At 38.8% G+C, this 24,714-nt stretch overlaps 1 protein-coding gene across 3 annotated transcripts in view; it reads right to left on the reverse strand.

Annotated features, from left to right (window-relative positions):
* The window catches only part of LOC100979123 (putative uncharacterized protein encoded by LINC00467), a 65,265-nt gene extending 47,324 nt beyond the window's left edge, over positions 1-17,941 (reverse strand). For all 3 annotated transcript variants that reach the window (XM_055108452.1, XM_008966810.3, XM_055108448.1), the window contains exons 1-4: positions 17,806-17,941; positions 8,972-9,053; positions 8,693-8,842; positions 3,816-3,883 (exon numbers count right to left, since the gene is read on the reverse strand). In XM_055108452.1, the coding sequence (XP_054964427.1) occupies positions 3,816-3,883; positions 8,693-8,842; positions 8,972-9,029 (276 nt within the window). In that variant the 5' untranslated portion in view covers positions 9,030-9,053; positions 17,806-17,941. The remainder of the gene's footprint in view (positions 1-3,815; positions 3,884-8,692; positions 8,843-8,971; positions 9,054-17,805) is intronic.
* Between the last annotated feature and the right edge of the window lie 6,773 nt (positions 17,942-24,714).

Consider the following 24,714-nt stretch of genomic DNA (forward strand, 5'->3'; position numbering starts at 1 on the left):
CTCCTTCGTTTAAAACGATATTAGGTAGTGAAAGCAATTGAGCTTGTTTAACAGCAGTAAAAGAAACAGGAGCTTGGCCTGGGGAGTGTAATCTATCCTAAGCTCTGATACACACCTTTGTTACTTGTTTTGTGGTAAAAGTATCAAAGTTTAATTGGGCATAAGTATCAGAGAAACTATTGGAGCCTGTGAGCTGAGCCTGAGTAACTAGAATGTCATTGCTCCGATTTAGCTGAGCCTGCAAACAGGCCTCCTCTGACCACCAGGCTGAGATGGAGTTAGAACAGCTTTTTGCCAAAAGGTCACAGTCTAAAGGAAGCAAAGCGACCTCAGTACAAAAAGTTTGCAATACCATTTGAACATAAGGAAAAGTAGGACCATACTGAGTACAAGCATCCTTAAATTGTTTTTAAAAAGGTAAGATTGAGCGGCGCATATCGATGCAGACCGGTTGAGGAACTGAAACGACAGGAGGGTGAGGGGCTGTAGTGGATGGGGGAGGGCCTGGAGAATGATAGGTAAATTGTAGTTTGGTCCCAGAGCCATTAGTTGATGCTGGAGGTTTGAAGAGAGAAGAATTAGCATATCTATGGCACCGGGCTGTGTGAGTCGCAGCCGCAGGAGTTTGAAGTACTGGCTTTTCGTGAGAAGAAGTAAGAAAAGTAGGGGGTAACTTTAAGCCAAAGTTACCAGAGTTAGACATCGAATTTTCAGAATCATTAGGTAGGGGAGGAGTAGCTGAAGGGAGAGTCTGAACGAAGGCCATGTGGGAGAGGAAGGTTGAGAAAAAGGCAGAGAAACTGAGGAAAAGGCAGAAAACTGCGGCAACTGCAGGGGGTCACGAGATTGGCAAGCCACTAAGATGGCATGCACCAAGGCCCAAGCACCCCAAACAGTGATGGGAACATAATACCCTGCCGAGACCAGTTTTCGGAATGCTTTACGAACACAATCACACAATTTTATATACACGGTTCCTTTTTCAGGAAACCAAGGACAGTATTTTTGTACTGCCCTGAATAGAGTGATAACAAAATGACACAATTTTATATACACGGTTCCTTTTTCAGGAAACCAAGAACAGTATTTTTCTACTGTCCTGAATAGAGTGATCATATTTTTCATGGTTACCTGTTTTAACAGGAGTTTCTTAGATTACAAATGACCCATAGTTAACCCAGACCTTACACAGATTACTCACCACTCGTCGGGGAGTTGAACACGCTTATCTGTGGACCAAGCCGATTGATGTTTCACCGCACCTACCAAAGGGAATCGGGTTCCCTCATGCACTTAGGAAAAAAGAAAGACCACGTGGGCGCCAGATATCGGGGGACCTGCCCCGATAATCACGTAGGTTCTCTTCTATTTTCCTAAGCGTCGGCTGGCTTGAGAAATAAAGGGACAGAGTACAAAAGAGAGAAATTTTAAAGCTGGGCGTCCGGGGGAGACATCACACGTTGGTAGGATCCATGATGCCCCACAAGCCACAATAACCAGCAAGTTTTTATTAGGGAGTTTCAAAAGGGGAGGGAGTATACGAATAGGTGTGGGTGACAGACATCAAGTACTTAACAGGGTAATAGAATATCACAAGGCAAGTGGAGGCAGGGCGAGATCACAGGACCACAGGACCGAGGCGAAATTAAAATTGCTAATGAAGTTTTGGGCACCACTGTCATTGATAACATCTTATCAGGAGACAGGGTTTTGAGATCAACCGGTGTGACCAAAATTTATTAGGTGGGAATTTCCTCTTCTTAATAAGCCTGGGAGCGCTATGGGAGACTGGAGTTTATTTCGTCCCGGCAGTCTCAACCATAAGAGACAGGTACGCCCCGGGGGGGCCAGTTCAGAGACCTACCCCTAGGTGTGCATTCTCTTTCTCAGGGACGTTCCATGCTGAGAAAAAGAATTCAGCAACAATAGCCAAGATCTGGAAGCAATCTAAACGTCCATCAACAGATGAATGTGGTACAAATACACAACGGAGCACTATTCAGCCAAAAAAAAAAAAAAAAAATGAGATGCTGTCACTTGCAACAAGGGATGGAAATGGAGGTCATTGTTAAGTGACAAAAGCCAGGCAGAGAAAGACAAAATTCACATGTTGTCACCTATTTGTGGGAGCTAAAAATGAAAACAAATAAACTCATGGTGATACCAGAACGATCGTTACCAGAGGCTTAGAAGGGTAGTTGAAGGTGGGGAAAGGAGGATGATTAATGAGTATAAAAATATAGCTAGAATGTATAAGATTTCGTATTTTATAGCACAACAGGGTGATTACAGTCAACAATAATTTATTGTACATTTAAAAATAACTAAAAGAGGCAGGGCACAGTGGCTCATGCCTGTAATCCCAGCACTTTGGGAGGCTGAAGTGGGCGGATCACATGAGGTCAGGAGTTCGAGACCAGCCTGGCCAACCAGGTGAAACCCTGTCCCTACTAAAAATACAAAAATTAGCCAGGTGTGGTGGTGCATGCGTGTAGTCCTAGCTACTTAGGAGGCTGTGGCAGGAGAATTGCTTGAATCCGGGAGGCAGAGGTTGCAGTGAGCCGAGATCGCATCATTGCACTCCAGCCTGGGCAACAGGACAAGACTCTGTCTCAAAAAAATAAAAATAAATAAAAATAAAAAATAAAATAAAATAACTAAAAGAGTGTAAGTGAATTGTTTGTAACACAAAGAAAGGATAAAAGCTCGAGGTGATGGATACCCCATTTACCCTGACAGGATTATTATGCATTGCATGCCTGTATCAAAATATCTCATATATCCCATAAATACACTAACCTACTGGGTACTCACAAAATCTTTTTTTAAATACAAGGAAAAAAATTAGAAACATCGTAAATGTCCATCCACAGGACAATGGATAAATTGTGCTTTATTCACACAATAGAGTATTATATGGCAGAGAAAATTAATGAATTACAGCTACACAAAAATATGAATACATCATAAAAACAAAATATTGTGTGAAAAAGTAGCTAGAGAAAACTGCAGAAAATATATTATTCTTATAAAACCCCAAACCAAATAAGCTAAACAAAATAATATTTCAACATACATCCATTTGTAATAAAGTGATTTTCAAAAGGCATGAGAAGGAGCAACACAAAATTTAGGATATTACTTTTAATGCAAAGGCAAGTGAATAGAAGAAGGAAGAAAAATACTGAAAGATAATCATAATTGGTAATGTTCTAGTTAAATAGGTTCATGATGCTTTATTATTAAATGTCTGTTTTATATATGTTACAAATAGTTCATAAACTATTATATGAAATAAATTTAGAGAAGCAAATTGATAGACTATTTTTGTTAGCATAAAATTATATGTGTATTATATAGTACATAAAACTATACATATTTATTTATATCAATTTTATTTATTTCCATGTGCACAGAGGAAAAATCTAAGGTTGTACAGCAAATACTTGAGTGATAACCATAGGGAAATTAAATAAAGAGAAAAGAGTGTAGCTATTTTACCTTTCATTTAATTTATGTCTCTATTACTTGCATTTATTTCAAAGCACATAGGCTATTTTATAACTATGTTAACACCAAAATTAAAAAGAATCTAAAGAATTGTAATTATAAGGTTTTACCTGTCTGCATAGTTTTCTGAGAAGTATTTGAAAAGCAGCAAAGGACACTATAAGCTTAGCACCATGTTAACTACCATGTTAACCAATCTTTGACTTTTATCTCTTCAAATTCCTTATAGATTCTGTTTCTTAATTAATACGTACAATATCCTCTAATAGCCAAATCTTATTCTTATATTACTCACAATTACTAACCTTTCTTTTTTCCCTCCATTTATTTGTTTTCTCTCTTCTCTTCTTCTTAATTTTTCCCTTGGCAGCACCTAAAAGTTTAAAAAGATTTGGAAGTTTCAGCTCTAACATTAGAAATTATTTTATTGATTAAAGAATTTGAAGGATTAAAATAATTGATATTTTAATCAACTTTATTATGCTTGTTGGAAGAATCTTACAAGATACAAATAGCAGATAAAACTGTTTAATTTGCCAGGCATGGTGGTGCACATCTGTAATTCCAGCATTTTGGGAGGCCGAAGCAGGCAGATCACTTGAGCTCAGGAGTTTGACACCAGCCTGGGCAACATCGCAAAACCATGCCCCTACCAAAAGTACAAAAATGAGCCAGGCATGGTGGAGTGCACATGTAGTCCCAGCTACTCAGCAGGCTGAGGTGGGAGGATCACTTGAGCCCAGCAGGTCAAGGCTGCAGCGAGCCAAGATCATGCTACTGCACTCCAGCTTGGGTGACAGAGTGAGGCACTGTCTTGAAAAAAAGAAGAAAAAAGAAAAAAGTTTAATTATAGTTGTATCCCAGTATAAATATATGGCATTTAGGAACCCATCTAAAATACAATACTCTCCTAGGTCCACCAGAATGCAACCTCTAGTTAATCTAGGGAGTATAAGGTGTTATTAGCAGAAACTATGTGAATGCAGCTATTAAGCAGTCTACTGGAAAATATAAAAAATGAATTATTTTAATTAGAAAATGGAAAAGGAGGACGGGTGTGGTGGCTCATGTCTGTAATCCCAGCATTTTGGGAGGCCGAGGCAAGTGGATCACTTGAGGTCAGGAGTTTGAGATCAGCCTGGGGAACATGGCGAAACCTCTCTTTACTAAAAATACAAAAATTAGCCATGCATGGTGGTGGACACTTGTAATCTCAGCTACTGAAGAGGCTGAAGCAGGAGAATCATGTGAACCTGGGAGGTGGAGGTTGCAGTAAGCTGAGATTGTGCCACTGCACTCCAGCCTGGGCAACAGAGCAAGACTGTCTCAAAATTAAAAAAAAAAAAAAAAAGAAGAAGAAAAAAAAAAAAAGAAAAAGAACATGGAAAAGGAGAATGTTAATTTGCCACCACATTAACTACTCCGTTCTACAAAAGACAACCATTTTCCTGACTAGAAGCAAAGGTTACCGATGTGATTTTTGTATTATCCAGCTTGGGAATGTCAGTTTCTTGAATCTTTAGTTGATGTCTTTCATCGGTTTCTGGGAAACTTTCAAGCATTATTCTCTTTATATATTGCTTCTTCCTCATTTGCTTTTCTTTCCTTCTTTGATTCCAATTACAATGTTAGATCTCATTACTGTGTCTCACATGTCTCTAACATTTTCTTCTGTATCTTTCTTTTTTTTCCCTCCTGATGTGACTTCTAGTTTACTAATTCTTTGTGTGTGTGTGTCTAATCTACTGAAAAAATCTATCTAAATTGTTAATTTTAGATAATGAATTTTTTATTCCAGGATTTATACCTGATTCTTTCTTACAGTTGATAAATCTCTATTTTCTTAAATATATTAATCATAACTATTTAAACTTCATTGCCAGCTAACTCAACATCTGGATTACCTGTAGGGCTGTTACTATTTTTTTCTCTTGTTTTTCAGTCATGTAGGCATATCTAGTAATTTTTTTATTAAAAGTTATGTATGCTGTATTAAAAAATTCTAGAGATTCTAGATGATGTTATCCATCTCTCAAGATTATTTATCCTCCACTAGGCAAACAGAATGATGGATGATGATCGAAACCCAACCGGGGACTAGGCAGAGATGAGATTACAATTCCAGTAAGGCTCCACTTACCTCTGATTCATTCCTATCCCTCCTGGTTATTCTACAGAGGGTCTGTGTTACTGGAAGCAGAAGTCAATAAAAGAAATTTATGTAATAGTATAAACCCATAACTACAAACTGAATAGGAATTAGCTGCTCATCTTTTTCCTGAAAGTTATAGGTTATCCAGTAAAATAAGGGGAAAATAAAGGAGGAAGAAACAATATGATCCAGAAAATGGGCGACCAAACCCAAAAGAGAGGTAAAGGATATATCCAGAATGAAGACAAAAGAACTTAATATCACAGTTGCTTAACAGGCCTTGAGAACAGTAAGTCCAAATGGAGTATGTTAAATGGATCTAGGAGAGAATCCCGAAATGAAATTAACTGCATACCTGATGTGTCTGAACCTTTTCAAAGGTAATTTATACTACAACACATCACAAACACAGAAAACTAAACAAATTTTATTGACTAGGTGCAGTGGTTCATGCCTGTAATCCCAGCACTTTGGGAGGCCAAGGCAAGCAGATCACGAAGTCAGGAGATCGAGACCATCCTGGCTAACATAGTGAGATCCTATCTCTACTAAAAATAGAAAAAATTAGCCAGGTGTGGTAGCACACCCCTGTAATCCCAGCTACTCAGGAGGCTGAGGCAGGAGAATCACTTGAACCTGGGAGGCAGAGGTTGCAGTGAGCCAAGATCGCACCACTGCACACCAGCCTAGGCAACAGAGCAAGACTCCATCTCAAAAAATAAATAAATAAAATAAAATAATAATAATAATAATAATAATTAACTGTAAGGAATAAAAAAGTTGTGCTAGAAAGGAACCATTATATGGTTCAGCTGTGAACAGCATAGCATCTACATAGCCATAACAATTAAAGTATTAAATTATCAAAGTTACAATAATGAAATCCTATTTAGGTGGATGGGGGGAAGAAAGTAAATGTAGGGGAAATAGTGGTTTAAAAAGTAGCTAAATTCGGCCGGGCGCCGTGGCTCACGCCTGTAATCCCAGCACTTTGGGAGGCAGAGGCGGGCGGATCACAAGGTCAGGAGATTGAGAACATCCTGGCTAACATAGTGAAACTCCATCTCTACTAAAAACACAAAAAATTTGCCAGGCGTGGTCGCGGGCACCTGTAGTCCCAGCTACTCGGGAGGCTGAGGCAGGAGAATGGCGTGAACCTGGGAGGCGGAGCTTGCAGTGAGCCAAGATTGCGCCACTGCACTCCAGCCTGGGTGACAGAGCGAAACTCCGTCTCAAAAAAAAAAAAAAATGAAAAATAAAAAAATTAAAAAATAAAAAGTAGCTAAATTCTAATCATCCATAGAGCCTAAAACTGAAAAATGTAGAAATGATTACATAAACAAATTATGGAATCATATCTATCAGAGATAGGTATCAAAACAGACTGCTAAAAGAGTTTGAAATGCCTGCTTCTGGAAATTGGGTTTGGGAAGAATCATTTTGAAATTATCAATTAGTGGGAGGGTAGAATAATGACATTTTGAGATATGCCAAGACTCAGAAAATTTACTTCCCAGACAACATTTTGTAAAAAGTTATTTGACAGTGTACTCTAACAGTCAAGGCAGAACACTAAGAGAGAGGAAGACATGAATCTAAGAAAACAATGGATCCAACCCAGAAGACCAGTGAGGGGAGATCCTAGGATAAGAGATATAGCAGGCCTTGAGGGTAGAAAATGGTCTAGACTACACTAGGCAGGCAAGAACATCTCCAGAGAAAAGAAATGAACTCTAAGGAATAGTATAATTAAAAGGATGGAAAATCTTTTCATTATGGCAGTTATATGATCTTTTTGTCAACAATAAAAACAAGAGGGAGAACTAGAAACTCTAAGAAAAACAAAAACTATGAGAAAGTGATGGTTCGAATACGAAGCAAAAACTAAGATACAGCATGGTTTTAAGCAACTGATAGAATATAAATGATGTACTTGATGCTGTGACTAAAACATTCTCTTTTGAGAGTCCTAGCAATCATAATATTAGATCCATGAAATGGAAATGCAATTCTTGCATATGACTTGGCACTGTAGTAACACTATTTATATAATGATAGTGATTTAAATGCTAATTATTGGTCTTAAAGATTTAAAGTGAATCTATGAACAAAAAAAGAAAGACAATTCTTGTTGTAGATATTAACTACTGAAAACCTAAAAGAAGACAATGGGGAGAAAAAAATGGAGGAAAGGATAGAGATACCAATATATTTAACTTATGTAAGACAGAATAAAATAACTGACTACAATTGATGGAACAAGAAGCAGAGTTACAAGTATGTTACTTATTAATACCAAATTAGCCGATAGAAAAACTAATTACAACACAACTTACAAACATTGAGAGAGTAAAGGTAGGTGAGACAAAGGAGTAATTTAAAGTGAGCCAGTCAACTGATCTTGTCTAGGGTTGAGTGTGGAGAACATTTGTTATATTTTGATTGCCTAGTATCTGATTCTGCCTCCTATGTTCAGTGAATATTTGTCCACATGCCTTTCACCATCAGTGCTGAAGAAGCCAATCTTGCTTCCCCAGCTCCCTTTGCAGCTGGGACATATTACTTGAATTAGGAACCCAAATGTTAATAGTGGTTAGCACATGCAATTTCTTTAGCCTATAATAAATATTCCGTAATTTCACTTCCTTGCCTTTGCTTGAAAATGCCTATTCATCCTCCACCTCTCAGTTTAGATAATCATTTCCTCTCCAAAGCCCTTCCTTGTCCCCATGACATATGCAGGTGAAGTAATAGCACTCACCTGCATTGTAATGAAGTATTTGCTTGTTTTATTGCCTAATATATTTTCTTTTTTATTCTTTTTAACTCCTCTATCATTCCTAATATTGCTTAATATAATAAAAGTTCCTTGTCTGAAGGGACCATGGCATGTTTACCATTATGTCTGGTACATAGTGAGTATGCTCAATAAATATTAGTTGAATAAACAAAAATTATAACATGTTTAGTATTTTTTTTCTAAATCACCTAACTTATAAATATGAAACCTTAACAGGATGATAAACATACCTTCAATACTTGAATCTGTCTGGCTTCCTGAAGATGATGATGAGGAAGAAGGAAACATAGGATCATCTGAAGAAAAAGATGTCACTGATCTATGTCGGGATCGGTGCTGGTTTTGGTTTTGCTTTCTTCTTTTCTTTCGTTTGTGTTTACCTTAAAGAGATATAAAATGGAACACAATTACTTTCCCAAATATTAGCAACATATGAGAAACATACACATTAATTCATAAAATGTATCTTTAATTACCCAAAAGGCCTTAAAGCAAGCATAAACTCCTACCTTCATATTTGCCAGCCTTGGCATCTTCAGGATTTCTGTGAGTGGACTTCTTATCCATGTCTATTAAACCTCCCTGCCATGTCTATAAAACCAAAATATTGACACATTATTAGAGAATTTAAAATGCAAAATGATATTTCTGGGGACAAAGAAAATGAAAATGATAACAACCTCAGCACTAACATTTTGGGCTGGATTATTCTTTGTTGTGAAGGGCTTTCCTATGGATTTTAGGCTGTTGAGCCACATTTCTGGCCTCTACCCACTAGATGCCAATAGCACCTTTATGTGTGATGACCCAAAATGGCTCCAGACATTAACAACTGTCCCTTGGGGGGCAACCACTGTTGAGAACCACAATTCTATTGAGAACAAATGGACTAGAGTAGTAGTAATAGAGACAGAAAGAAGAGGCTGAATTCAAGAATCAGAATCACCAGGAATTACTGGTGGACTGGCTATGAAGGAAAGAAAGAAATAAGGATAACTTCTAGAATGTTGGCATGACCAATTGGGTAGACAACAATACCATTAACTGAGATATGCCAACACTAAGGAAGGAATATGTTTGGAATAATATTCCACTAAAATATAGAACAGAAAATCATAAAGTTTTTCTTTTTGAGACAAGAGTCTCACTCTGTCAACCAGGCTGGAGCGCAGTCGCGCAATCTCGGCTCACTGCAACCTCTGCCTCCTGGGTTCAAGTGATTCTTGTGCCTCAGCCTCCTGACTAGCTGGGATTACAAGCGCCCACCACCACGCCTGGCTCATTTTTTTTTGCATTTTTAGTAGAGACAGGGTTTCACCATGTTGGGTAGGCTGGTCTTGAACTCCTGACCTCAAACGATCTGCCCGCCTTGGCCTACCAAAGTGCTGGGATTACAGGCGTGAGCCATCATGCCCGGCCCAGAAGTTTCTTTTCAAGGCATACCTAAATAGCAATTTAGTAGATGCCTAGAGACTAAGTAAATATGTTATTTACTTCATGTTGACAACAAAGATTATTTGAATAGAGAAAAGGCACTCACAGTAATAAGTCTGAGAATCTTCAGTACAATATTTGAAGCCACAAGGCTGAATGATACCACAAAAGGAAAACAGCACAAATGGAGTACTAAATACTCATCTTTCATAACTGAAAGTCAAAAGATAATGTCTAAGGTGGATATTGTCTAAATTAGGAAACATTACTATAAATATATTATTTTAAAATATGTATCTAGAGAAAGAGCTAAAAGAATTGAAGGAAGCTGCCTATGGCAAGTTAGATGGAGTACTGTAGTATTTTTTGGTTTTTAAAATGAATAAATATTATTTTGACAAAAATTTAAAAGTAAATAAATCTCCTCCAAGCACACAAAGAGTAAGTGGGAATTCTCATCCAAGATGCCAGACTTCCTTCCTAGTCATATGAAAATTATAGTTAAGCAATAAACAAAGAAAGTAAAAGGTGAGGAGTATAAAAGTGTGGAAAACTGCAGGGGTTCAAAGGAAAAAAAAATCTCAGGATAAAGCTGTTCAAAGGACTCAAGAGCAATAGTTCCAAATAAGAACAAAATATCAATGGGTTCTAACGAAGTTGTTATCAAGAATACTAGCAACATTTCCCTAAAAACCATGGACTTCAAGAGAAATATAACCTAGGCACATTCCTGAGACTTGCAATGAATAATATTTATAAAGTCACAATAAAATGTTATTTTGAGTTTTTATTTTTTCATTTTTATTTTTACCTTATTTATTTATTTAGGCAGGGTGTTGCTTTGCTGCCCAAGCTGAAATGCAGTGGTGCAATCATAGCTTATGACAGCTCCAAACTCCAGGGCTCAAGCGATCCTCCTTCCTAAGTCTCCCAAAGTGTTGAGATTACAGATGTGAGCCACTGAGCCTAACTATTTTCATTGGTTTTTAACATGTGAATCCAATTTACAGAGGAAAACACTTAAGTGTTCATAACAGTTATAGAACAAAAGTTAACTTATCCAATTATAATGCTATAAATGTAAAGGCAGAGCTGTCAGGACACGAAAGGTGGAGAAGAAAAAGAAAAGGTAGCGGGAAAGGAATGCTAATATCCTATGAAACCAAGAGAGAGTGATAAAACTTGTGACAGTGATAGAACAAGAAATATGTGTTTATATATATTAATTGCTTAAGTCTACAAGAGTAAACAAAAGAGAAAATAAAAACACTTTATGAAATCTGTGGAGAAAGCAGCCAGCAGGAGCAGAGGCTGTTAAAATTGAGATGAGCCCTCATCTATCACAGCAGAAACTCAGAGGACAATAAGTAAATTTGACTGAGAAAAAACAGTATGGGCATACTATTTAGAAATGCAGAAACAATCACCAAAATAACTAAACATAAAAAATGTTTACGGTGTTTGTCTCTAGGGATGTGGATCCAGAAAGAGGAGAAAGCAGGTGGGATGGAGACTATTGCTTTTCATTATCAACTCTTACATGCAATTTGATCTTTTAATCATGTGCACATATTATGTTGCTAAATGTTTTTAAAAGTTTTTTTAAAAGAGTGAATTGCGAAGTGAGGAAATAAAAGACAATAAACTATATTTTACCATGAAAGCAGAAAAATGGCATAGTGGTTGGAGGAATTACTGAGGTCGGGGTGAGTTTTTAAAATGAGATTCTAGACTATTGGTTTTTTTCTTAAAAAATTTTTCAGTAAAATTTACTGAAATTTATATACAGTAAATTTATATACAGTAAAATTCACGTGTGTACAGTATTAAGAGTTTTAACACACACATAGATACTTGTAACCACCATTAACAGGATACAGAACAATTCCAATACCCAAAGAATTTCCTCATGCTACTCCCTGGTAGTGAGACCCTCTCCCCACCTTTAACCCTGGGCAACCACTCATCTATCTGTTCACTGTCCGTTTAGTCTTATTTTTTCCAGAATGTCTATAAATGAAATCATAAGTATTTAACCATTTGATATTGGTTTCCTTCACTTCATATAACACACCTGAGATTCATCGAAGCTACTGCATATATCAGTGTTTGTTCCTTTTTACCCAGTCCCATTCCATTGTGAAGATGTACCACACTGTGTTTATCCACATTCACTCACTTAGGGACATTTAGTTCATGTAGTTCTTCTTGTTTAGTCTGCTAATATGGTAGATTACACTGATTAATTTTCAAATGTTGAAACAACCTTTTAGGACATTTTGGGCAATTATAAATAATACTGCTATAAACATTCATTTACAGATTTTTGTGTTAACGTAAATTTTTATTTCCCTAGGATAAACACACAAAAGTGAAATTGCAGGGTTACATAGTAAGTGTATGCTTAACTTCCTAAGAAACTGCACAACTGTTCACCAAAGTGGCTGTAGTAATGCATGAATGTTCTAGTTGCTCCACATCCTTGTCAGGACTTGGTATTATTTTTTAATTCTATCCATTCTGGTAATTGTTTAATATTACCTCCTGGTTTTAATTTGCATCCTAATGATTAATGATGTTGAACGTATTTTCACATGCTTATTTGCTAGCTGTATATCACTGGCGAAGTGTCCAACTTTTTGCCTATTTTTTTAATTGGGTTATTTGGTTTCTTGTTAGGTTTTGGAAATTCTTTATATATTCTGGATATAAAAGCCTTTGGTCAAGTATGTGATTTGCAAATATTTTCTCCTAACATGGTTTGTCTTTCATTCTCTTTACGGTACCCTTTATACAGCAAAATATTTTTTGATGAAATTCAATTGATCTTTTTCTTTATAGATAGTGCTTTTGTTGTTACCTAATAATTCTTTGCCTAACCCAATGTCACAAACATTTTCTTCTATGTTTTCCTAAAGAATTTTAGGTTTTAGGCTGGGCGCCGTGGCTCATGCCTGTAATCCCAGCACTTTGGGAGGCCGAGGCGGGCAGATCACGAGGTCAGGAGATGGAGACCATTCTGGCTAACATAGTGAAACCCCGTCTCTACTAAAAATACAAAAAATTAGCCAGGCATGGTGGCAGGTGCCTGTAGTCCCAGCTACTCAGGAGGCTGAGGCAGGAGAATGGCGTGAACCCAGAAGGTGGAGCTTGCAGTGAGCCAAGATCCTGCCACTGCACTCCAGCCTGGAGGACAGAGCGAGACTCCATCTCAAAAAAAAAAAAAAAAAAAGAATTTTAGGTTTTAAAATCAGGTCATGTGAATCCTTCAGCTCTGCTCTTCATTCTAAAAACTCTTTTGCTAATTTAGTTCCTTTACCTTTCCTTATCAACTTTACAATCAAGTAACCTATGCCTACAAAAATCTTGCTTGGACTTTGACTGTAATCAAATTCATGGATCTATTTAGGGAGAAATGACATTTCAACTATACTGAATTTTCCAATCCATGAACACTATGGGTCTTCTTTCATCAGCATTTTGTAGTTTTTAGCACACAAATCCCACACACACTTTGTTAGATTTATACCAGAGTATTTCACTTGTGAGGGAGGAGAGTGGGTCAGTTTCCAAATCCCACACACACTTTGTTAGATTTATACCAGAGTATTTCACTTGTGAGGGAGGAGAGTGGGTCAGTTTCCAAATCCCACACATACTTTGTTAGATTTCTACCTAAGTATTTCATTTGTGAGGGAGGAGATTGGGTCAGTTTCCAAATCCCACACATACTTTGTTAGATTTCTACCTAAGTATTTCATTTGTGAGGGAGGAGATTGGGTCAGTTTCCAAATCCCACACATACTTTGTTAGATTTCTACCTAAGTATTTCATTTGTGAGGGAGAGTGTGTCAGTTTCCAACGGTTCATTGTTAGTGTAGAAATAGGATTATGTATGTTAAGCTTGTATCCTGCAACCTGCTAAATTTGTTAGCTCTACCAGCTTTTTAAATAGACTTCTTGAGACTTACTATATAATTGTCATCTGCAAATATAATTTTATTTCTTCTTTTCCAATCAGAATGCTTTTTCTCCCATTTTCTTGACTTACTATAATTGCTAGGATTTCCAGTAAAATATTAAACAGTAGTGGAAGAGACATCCTTGCCTAGTTCCCAATCTTGGAGGGTAGAGAGCATTCAGTCTTTCACCATTAAATATAACAATAGCTATGGGTTTTGTCGATGACTTTTATTAGGTTCTCTTCTATTACTTGTTTGCTGAGTTTTAAGAATCATGAATGAATGCTGAATCTTCTTAAGTGTTTTTCTGCATCTATTAATAGTATCATGTAGTTTTTCTTATTTAGTCTGTTAATATGGAGGATTATATGATGTTCAAATATTGAATTCCTGGGATGAGACTTCGTCACAATGTACTATTTTTCTAATATACTGCTGAATTCAATTTGCTATTATTTTTTGAGGAAGTTGTATCTTTGTTCATGAGGGATTTTAACTTTTAGATTTGTTTTTTGTATTGTCTTTATCTGGTTTTGGTATCCAGAAAATGCTGCCTTCATAAAATGAGTTAAGTGTTTCTTCCTTTTCTACGATCCAAAGAGCTTGTAAGAGAACTGTTATTTTTTCGTCCTTGAATGTTTGGTGAAATTTGCCAGTGAAATTATCTCAGCCTGGAGCTTTCTTTTTTTTTAAAGTTATTATTCTTTTTTTTTCTTCCTGGCAAGAAGACTCTTGCCAGGGTTTGTTTTTTGGTTGTTGTTTTGTTTGTTCGTTTTTCTCACAAATTCTATTTCTTTAATACTTATAGGACTATTTCATTTACCTATTTTGTCCTGGGTGAGTTTTGGTAATTTTGATAGTGGCCCATTTCTCTCACATTATCAAATTTATAAGTACAGAGGTGTTCGTGTATTGCCTCATCCTTTTTAATGTCTGTTGGGTTGGGAGTGCTCTTAGAGCACGTATGTTTGTTTCTTTTTAAAATTTGTACTTAAATTTTTATTTGCTGATCTTCTCTGTATCATTCCAATTTTAGTATATGTGCTACTGAAGCAAGCACTAGCACAGATGTTATAGGAATGACTTCAATAAACTACTGAAGACAAGGTAGACCTGCAGCATAACTGATCCTCAAACCTTGTTATCATTGATTTCCTCTTTCAATTCCATATCCAGTCAGATATTTGATTTGTCCTTGTCAATATTTCTTCTGATTTCTCTTCATTCCCAATACTGCTCGGCACAGTCTCCTACCTAAATGATTCCCCTGCCACTTAACTAGTCTCGTTGCTTTTTCCCACTGTCATGCATTTTTCATACTGCTACCAGATTTATCTTTTTAGACCTCAAATGGTTCAACACTGCCCACAAGATAAAGGCCTTCCACATCTGGCTTAGTTCTGGTGTTCTGAATAATACTTTTTCCCTAAATCAAGGGTTTTTAACATTTAAATTTGAGAAGGAGGAGTCAACAAATCTCCTAAAATTAAGCATAAAATGTTATATGGATGTGAATTTTATTTCCAGAGCAAGATCTACAGCTTTTTAAAAAAATTTATTTTTAGGCTGGGTCTCATGGCTCACACCTATAATCCTAGCACTTGGGAAGGCCGGGGTGGGTTGATTGCTTAGGCCAGGAGTTCGAGACCACCCAGGCCAACGTAGCAAAACCCATATCTACTAAAGATACAAAAATTAGTCAGGTGTGATGGTACACACCTATAGTCCCAGCTACTCGGGAGGCTGAAGCATGAGAATCACTTGAACCCAGGAGGCAGATGTTGCAGTGAGCCAAGATTGCACCAGCCTGGGTGACAAAGCAAGACTGTCTCAGAAAAACATAATTTTTATATATTTAGAGGGTACGAGTGCAGAATTCTTAGATGTACATATTGCACAGTGGTGAAGCCTGGGCTTTTAGTGTACCCATTACCAAAATTGTGAGCATTGTTCCCAGTATGTAACTTTTCAACCCTCACCCCCCTCCCATCCTCCCACCTTGTGTAGTCTGCAGTGTCTATATGTACGTGTACCCATCGCTTCTCAGCTCCTGCTTTAAGTGAGAACATGTGATATTTGGCTTTCTGAGTTATTTCGGTTAGGATAATGGCTTCCAGTTCTATCCATGTTGCTGAAAAAACATGACTTTTTAATGGCTAAATAGTATTCCATGGCATACACACACACACACACACACACACACACACCACCACATTTTCTTTACCCAATCCTCTGTTGATGGAGGGTCTACAGATTTTATCAGATATTCAAAATGAGAAAATTGTACTCTGAATCCTTCAACCTTGTCTCTGTATCGAGAACACACTACAGGTGGGGTGCAGTGGCTCATACCTGTAATCCCAGCACTTTGGGAGGCCAAGGTGGGAGGACTGCTTGAAGCCAGGAGTTCAAGACCAGCCTGGGCAACATAGTGAGACCCTGTCTCTACAAAAAATACAAAAATTAGCCGGGCATGGTGGTGCACACCTGTAGTCCCAGATACTCAGGAGGCTGAGGTGGAAGCTGCAGTGAGCTCTGATCACGCCACTGCACTCCAGCCTGGGCGACAGAGTGAGACCCTGTCTCAAAAACAAACAAACAAAAAAAAACCACTAAAAACAAACTACAGCCTCCACCTCCCTCAATAGTGAGTACAGAGTTATCACTCCTCTCTCTGAAATTAGATTTATAATATTTTAGTGACCTAGCCTAACCTTAACATTTTACAGATGAGTAAACACATCTAGCACTTTTACCTGATTTGTCCAAAGTTGCTCTTATACAATTTGTATTCTGTGCAACTGAAATGGGATTTATCTGCTATTTTATGTGGCCTTTTTATGAAGGCCTTTTCATGTTTCTCCTTCAGGTCGGAACTAAACCTCAGAGTTCTTCAAAACCCCAATTACCTTTATTGTCTTACATAAGCTAGCTGCCCAAATGTTTGCTGAGAATAGTGATAACCATTGTCATATTGAGGTAGAGGAAGGGGGCTAGTTGGTGGGTAATGGTTTAGGGGTACTTTTTTAAGGAAGCATGAGCACATTTTGGATATGCAAAATATTATTAAGTTTAGAGCTTAGATTTGGAAAAACAACACTTAAGCGTCTGTGTAAGGAGAGCTCTGAGAAAAGGGTTTTCAGACAGAACCCAAATTTCTCAAGAACCCTCTAAACAGCATTAAGGAAAAAAATTCCTCTGTAGAAGTAACTAAGTAAAAAAGGAATACTCAGTATTTGGGGAAGAGAAAGGAATGAATGATAATAACACCAGATTGAGTAAGCTACACAATAAATCCAAATTTCAGCCCTACCACATCCAACCTATATTGCCTTGAGCAAATTATTAAACTTTTCTGTGCCTCAATTTTCTCATATCTGCCTACTTAAGGACTGCGTGGGAAGATTAAATAAAATGCATGTAAAGCACTTAGGTCAGTGCCTTACTCTTAAGGCACTCTTAAGGGTTTGAGAAGGGAGGGACGTGAAGTGGAATGGCCCTTGGTACATTTTTGTTACGCGGCAGTAGGATTCTGAAACAGAGGGCATAATTACAAAGAAAGTTGGAGTAAGAAGTGGTGGTGCGGGCATCACATTTTCCTGGTGAGTATCTGAGGGCCCATCACAACTGTAGGAAGCGGAAGGGCTAATAAGTGTCAGGCCAAGAGCACACCCTCCAGGGTGCATCTGAGAAGTCGGCGGCCGTCGAGTATTAGCGCTTAAATACTACGAGAGCTTTCATGACAAAGGACATATCTTTTGGGGAAACTCAGAGCTTGGGAGCGGCCTCATTAGCGGGGGACCGGGCAGAGGGGGGCTACCAACAGTCCCCTCGGAGTGACCGAAGGGAGATTGAGGAAAGAGTGAGGTGGGAAGAAAATGGCGGCGCGGCTTCTACCGGTTTGCCTTCACACTCTAGCCACAGCCCCGGCTGGAACGGTCACTTACTGGAAACTGCAGAGAAACAACCTATTTGGTCCGACTTGACAACCTCAACCGGACCGAAGGTGCTGAACAACCAGTGCGGCGAGCGCCGCGAAACCCAACGCCCGACCGCGTAGGGAACGTCACAGCGCGCGCACGCGCAACAGTCGACTAGAAATGTCCGGCCTACGCCACAGAGCGGGGCGGGAGCGGAAGCGACTCTTCCGGTCGCGGGAGCCTTAGGCAAGAGCTGCTGGACTGGAGGGAGGGGAGGGGCGCGGGGACTCAAGCCACGGTTTTTGTGTCCGCGGCTGCACCCCTCTCGAAGCGTTTTCACGCACATGTGAGGAACCTCACACCCTGGGGCCGATTTCTTTAGTAGATTGGCGCCCAAGTGGCAAAGATTTCCAGGGATTTGTTTGGGATTCCATATTTTTGTAGATTTGCTGAGATTGGATACTAGTACAATATTGAGAATTCCCGTCCAGCAATGTGGCTATTTTTTTAAATTAATTCAGTTCTCCCCTTGTTTTTCAGGTAAAGCGTTGCAGTTCGCTTGGTGTTGTGCGCATTTAACATTTTTTCATAGCTATTTTTGTTATTGTAGTTTGTTTTACTAATAGACTATTAATCCATTAGTATCCTTGTATAAGAATGGCTTTTGATTGTTGATCTATCTGGACACTTCACTAAACCTTCGTATTCTAAAAATTTGACAGGCAGTCCTCTTTGATTTGTAGGTAAGAATTTATCTGTAAAGAACAATTTTGGCTTTTCCCAAGAATCCAGTGCAACGCTGAATAGTAGCCGGAGGTACTTATTTCTTACCAGGAGTTATTTTGGATTGCATCTTAGGTTTCATTCAAGATATCTTCTGCAGGTTTATGGTGTGTGTGTGAGTGGGTGTATAGGCAAATTATGTTCTTTTCGTAGTTTACCATATCGTTTTTTTTTTAAATCAGCAAATGACTAAGTTTTACCAAGTATTTTCAGTATCAGTCTTTGAGATGATTGTATGGCCTTTTTTCCATTACTCTACAATAAAATAACTACAATAATAGATTTTCTAATGGTGAGCCAAACTTAGAATCCTGTTATGTTATTTTTTCAGTATATTGCTGGATGCAATTTGCTGTGTAGTTAATTTTGGATTTTCATGTATGCACCTAAGTTAGATTGGCTTATGGTTTTCTTTTGCTGTCCTTGTCTAGTTTTGGTATCAGGTTGTGCTAGGAGTCAGACAGGTTAACTTATTTTTGTATGACCTGGAATAGACATAGCATGTGTGAATGATACATTCCTTAGGTTTTGAAGAACTCATCTTTAAAGCCTTCTGGGTGTGGTGCCATCTTAATGGATAGTTTTGTTTTTTATATAGCGTCCGTCGTTATTGATACCTAGAATTTTTTCTTTTGCTTCTTGAGAAAATTAGTTTTTTCTAGAAAAGTATTGGCCGGGTGCGGTGACTCACGCCTGTGATCCCAGCACATTGGGAGGCCGAGGAGGGCGGATCACGAGGTCAGGAGATCGAGACCATCCTGGCTAACACGGTGAAACTCCGTCTCTACTAAAAATACGACAACGAAAAATTAGCCAGGCATGGTGGCGGGCGCCTGTAGTCCCAGCTACTCAGGAGGCTGAAGCAGGAGAATGGCTTGAACCCGGGAGGCGGAGCTTGCAGTGAGCTGAGATTTCGCTACTGCACTCCAGCCTGGGGGACAGAGCGAGACTCCATCTTAAAAAAAAAAGTATTTCAGCTATATTTTCTAACATTTAAAAAAATTTCATATTGTTCTCAACCATTCTTATATATTCTTATATATATATTCTTATATATATATTCTTATATATTGTATTGGAGTCTTTTTCTTGATCATATTTATCAAACCAGCTTTTGGTTTTATAGATAAAATCTGTCTTAAAAGTAATTTCTCTTTCATTAATGTATGCCTTCATTAATTTCTTCTTATCTCTTTGGGTTTATTTTGTTCTTTTTATAGAATCTTGGAAGCTTAACTTTCCTTTAAAATGTTTAATATGAAATATTACCAGAATGTACAGTTACAGAAAATAATATAATGAACACTTGTATACCGACCATCTAGCTTTATCCCATTTTAACATTTTCTCTTATTTGCTTCAGATTTTAACATTCAGTTAGAGCTCCTTGTGAAACTGCCTGCAATCTCATTCTCCCTCTCTTCCTCTCTGAAATTAACTACTTCATTGAATTTGGTATCTGTCATTCCCATGAAAGCTTTTATGTATGCTCCAAATACATGTAGCGATGTTAAGTAGCATAAGGTACTGTTTTATGCTTTTTAAACCTAATATAAATGATATGCATGTCACTTACTTTTGCCACCTATAATTATGTATGTAAAATTTATCCAGGATGATTCCTGTAGTTCTAGTTTTATTTTAACTGCTGAATAGTATTCCATTGTATAATTGTACCACCATTTATCCATTCTCCAGTTGCTAGCAATTTAATGATTCCTGATTTCTGTCATTATAACATGAGTTAGTTCTTGCACACAGCTTCTTAGACATATGGTAAGAATTTCCTTAGGATAATGTCTAGAAATGGAATTGCAAGGTGGAAGGGTTTGCACAGTTCAACTTTGATATTGCCAAATTGTTCTCCAGTGGTTGTACCAACTTACCCTCCATCAGCAATGTAGGAGAGCTGCTGTTGCTCCATTCCATGCCAACACAGGTTATTTTTTTGCCCCAGTTTTTTTGTTTTGTTGTTTTTTTTTTTTTTGCTGTTACCAACTGCTGACAGTAAATTTTCTTGTACATGTTTCCTGGTACACGTGTGCAAGAGTTTCTCTGACTATAAAGGTAATGCAGTTATTAGCTCTATTTTGTTTTCGGTATGTTTTTTAAAAGCATGTACATGTCCCCCTCATTTGAGATTTCTCCCTGTTAATACTAACACTTAACTTATTCATAGATATATCTCACTCATTTTTTTCTATGTATCATGCTTCCTGTTCTCTTTACTGCCTTTGGTTTGACAATCTTTTTTTCCAGTTTTTTTCCCGCTTTAGTGGTTTGAAAGTTATATCTGATTTTTATTCTATGAATAGTAGTTACTCTTCTAACTCATTTAAAGGTGTATCTTTATATATGTGTGTGTGTGTGTGTTTAGAATTCATCAGTATCCATATGAGGCAGTCTGTGTAGTGGTTAAGAGTGGAGCCTGTGAGGCCAGACTGCCTGGATTCAGATCCTAGCACTACCACTTATTAGCTGAGTAACCTAGAGCTTATTACATAAACTCTCTGTGCCTCAGTTGTTTCATCTGTAAAGTGGGGATAATACAGCATATACCTCATGAGGTTGTTCTAAGATTAATATGTTAATATATGTAACATTCTTAGGACAGTGCCTAATGCTTGGATCTCTTTACCAGATTTTTCATCTATGGAATGGGCAGAAGACTTGCCTATCAGAGTTGTTACAAAAATTCAGTGCATTATTGTATTCATTCATTTTAATACACTGAGCACCTGCTGTGCACTTTTGAATTAGACATGGTTCTCGGCTTCAGTGGTCTCATAAGGGAACAGACATGAAATGCAATTTCAATACGATTTAACCTTAATACTCTTCCCATGTTCTCTCTTGTCCCCCTTCTAATCTGTGCTCCACATTAAGAGGCAAAACATTAATCAGATCATGCATCCTCTGCCCATAATATGTTAACTTTCATTATACTTTACATAAACCATAAACTTCTCACCATGGCCTGAGCCCTCAGGTTCTAAACCCTGTGCCTCCCTCTCTAACCTCATCAACTATCATTCTCCTGATTTCTACCAAATTCCCACCACACTATCCTCTTCTCAGTTCCTTGAGCCAACACTCTTCAGTGCCCTCTGCTCAGATTACTGATCCACCCTGACAGCTCTTCCCACGACTGACTCATCTTTCAGATCTCAGCTTGATTAGGTCAGGCAGTTAGTTACAAGCAACGGAATCCACTCTGGTTGAGAAAGAAAAGGACTTTAAAAAAATCATGTAGCTCACAGAATCTCTAGGAGAGCCAGAGGCCAAATGTGGAAACAACGGTACCCAAACACACTAGAGGATCTAGTGAGAATCCATTGCTGCTGCCACCATTGACACCAAAACTGCAACTTCCACAAACACTGGCGGTCCCCACTGGTAGCCAGAGTTAGGCATGTTTCCTTCTTCATCTTGCTCACTTTTTTTTTTTTTTTTTTTTTGGAGATGGAGTCTCACTCTGTCACCCAGGCTGGAGTGCAGTGGCATGATCTCGGCTCACTGCAACCTCTGCCTCCCAGGTTCAAGCAATTCTCCTGCCTCAGCCTCCCGAGTAGCTGGGACTACAGGTGCCCGCCACCACGCCCGGCTAATTTTTGTATTTTTAGTAGAGACGAGGTTTCACCTGTTGGCCAGGCTGGTCTCGAACTCCTGACCTTGTGATCCGCCCTCCTCGGCCTCCCAAAGTGCTGGGATTACAGGCGCGAGCCACTGTGCCCAGCCTGTCTTGCTCACTTTCAAGTTGAAATTTTGCATTGGCTATGCCTGCTTGGTGGGGCCTAGGTCACATTGCTGTGCTACAAAGGGGGTCAAGGAGGGAAGTTTTCTCATAGGAAATGCCTCAGACTTTATAAGCGTGTTGAAAAGTGCTGGGTATTCAGAAAACATGTCACATGAACATGAGATAATGTGTTACCTCAGCATTAAGGCCTTCTCTGACAACCCCAGTCCATTTTCCCCACAGCAGCCCCATCAATCTTTTCCTGTACTCTGTCATTTTCTTCAAGGCACTTGCCACAACTTGTATTGTTATGTACTTAATTTGTTCAAATGTCTTATAAATTCTGGGGCCATAGAGTCTATGCGTGGAGTTTCAAATAAGTATATTTCAAACAGCCAAAAATAATTTTAAAATGTATTTTAGTCTTTAGCATGGGCCTCTTGAAAGAAAAAAGAATAAAAAAGGCTCCAAGTCACAGTTCCCAGCAGTTCCCGTAGTTTCTGTTTGTTGTTTTGTTTTTTCTTATTTCCATGGCTGCTTTTGCAGTGTTTCCATAGTTTCAAATTCCCTCCTCTCTCTTCTTTAATTCTCCCCAATCCTTATGTGGATCTGTTTAGCTACTCTCCATAAACCTTTCCCTTAGAGCTCACCTTTCAAATGCTTTTCTGCCTGTTCTCTTATTTTGCATCACAAACATCCAGAACAGGTCTGAGTGGTACACTTTCTTTGGACACTGGGGAGAGAAGTGGAGAGGCAAAGTCTTTGTCAGCCTGGAGGCTGGGAAGATTTACACACTGATGAGTTTTCTGTACCACTTCTGATTGACCTACAGATTAGAAGTCTGAGGAGGACAGGGACAATATCTGTTCTATTTGTAACTCCCACAATCTGACAAATATGTAGTCAACATTTGTTTTCTGGAAAAAGAAAAGTCGAGCAATTGAGGTATGGGAAAGGAAGTATACAGCACAGAGCAAGGATTCTTGACATAGTGAAGGTGAAACCGCCTTTGCAGAAATTATGACAGCCAATTATGACAGTGAAAGAGATCTGACCTAGCCAACTCCATCTCACTTCTAACCCCCAAGCTGTTCTTGTGCATTCCTGAGTGTAGGCGGAACTAACTTTGGGAGGAACTTAGTTTTACTTTGAAACAAAGATGACAACAGTCCTATCTCAGAACAAACCCCCTTCCTGCCTGGGGACCAGACTTTGTAGGACTAACAAATGAGCCACAACATTAGAAATTATAGTTTAGGAGTCATGCAGCTAGAGGCCACAAGATTCTAATCCTCCCCAATTGCTCCTAGGGATAACATCACTATTATAAAACCTACGATTGGTGCTCAAGGTATTTTCAGACCCCTCCCTGGATGGATCAGCTGCTCCCACCCAGACTGATGGTCTTGTGGCTTCCACTCAGGAACTGACTCAGCACAAGAGGACAGCTTTGACTCCCCATTTCCTGGGGGACCAGTCAGCACTCCCCACTACCTGCCCCCCATCCATGAGATTATCCTTAAAAACCCCAGTCTCCAAATTTTCAGGGAGACTGATTTGAGCAATAATAAAACTGCAGTCTCCTGTACAACCAGCTGTGTGAATTAAACTCTTTCTCTGTTACAATTCCTTTGTCTTGATAAATTGGCTGTATTTGGGCAGTGGGCAAAATGAACCTGATGGGCAGTTACTAAGGGTGAAGTGTGGGAGTAGGGTTACAGATTAAAGGATAGTTTAGGAAGGCATCCCAGAGGTGAGGCCAAAGCAGAATCTTGAAGGGCAAGAATTATCCAGGCAAAGAAGGTAAGGATAGAGAAGAGTATTCAGGCCAGGCGTGGTGGCTCACGCCTGTAATCATAGCTCTTTGGGAGGCTGAGGTGGGCAGGTCACGAGCCTGGAAGTTTAAGACCAGCCTGGGCAACACGGTGAAACTCCATCTCTACAGAAAATACAAAAAAATTAGCCAGGCATGGTGTTGCATGCCTGTAGTCCCATCTACTTGGGAGGCAGAGGTGGAAGGATCACCTGAACCCAGGGAGGTCAAGGCTGCAGTGAGCTGTAATTGCGCCACTGGACTGCAGCCTGGGTGACAGAGTAAGACCCTATCTCAAAAAAAAGAGTATTCCAGATAGACATATAGCACAAGCTCAGACAAATATCACATAGCTTGGGGTGGTGTTGCTAAATGCAAAGTAGAAATGTCAGGAGGTGAGGCCGGAAGGGTACAAGTGGCATGAAGGGCCTTGTATGGCACTCCATGAGGCTGGGCTTTTTCCTATGGGCTATGAAGCCACAGTGTGGGTGGGGTGGGAGTCATATTCAGATTTTCATTTGAGACGGATCATCAGGTGACACTGTAGAGGTTGGATTTCAAAGAGGCACAACTAAAAATAGGAAGAATAGTTGTAAGTTAAAAA

The sequence above is a fragment of the Pan paniscus genome, chromosome 1, assembly GCF_029289425.2.
Source record: "Pan paniscus chromosome 1, NHGRI_mPanPan1-v2.0_pri, whole genome shotgun sequence".
NCBI classification, from domain to species: domain Eukaryota; kingdom Metazoa; phylum Chordata; class Mammalia; order Primates; family Hominidae; genus Pan; species Pan paniscus.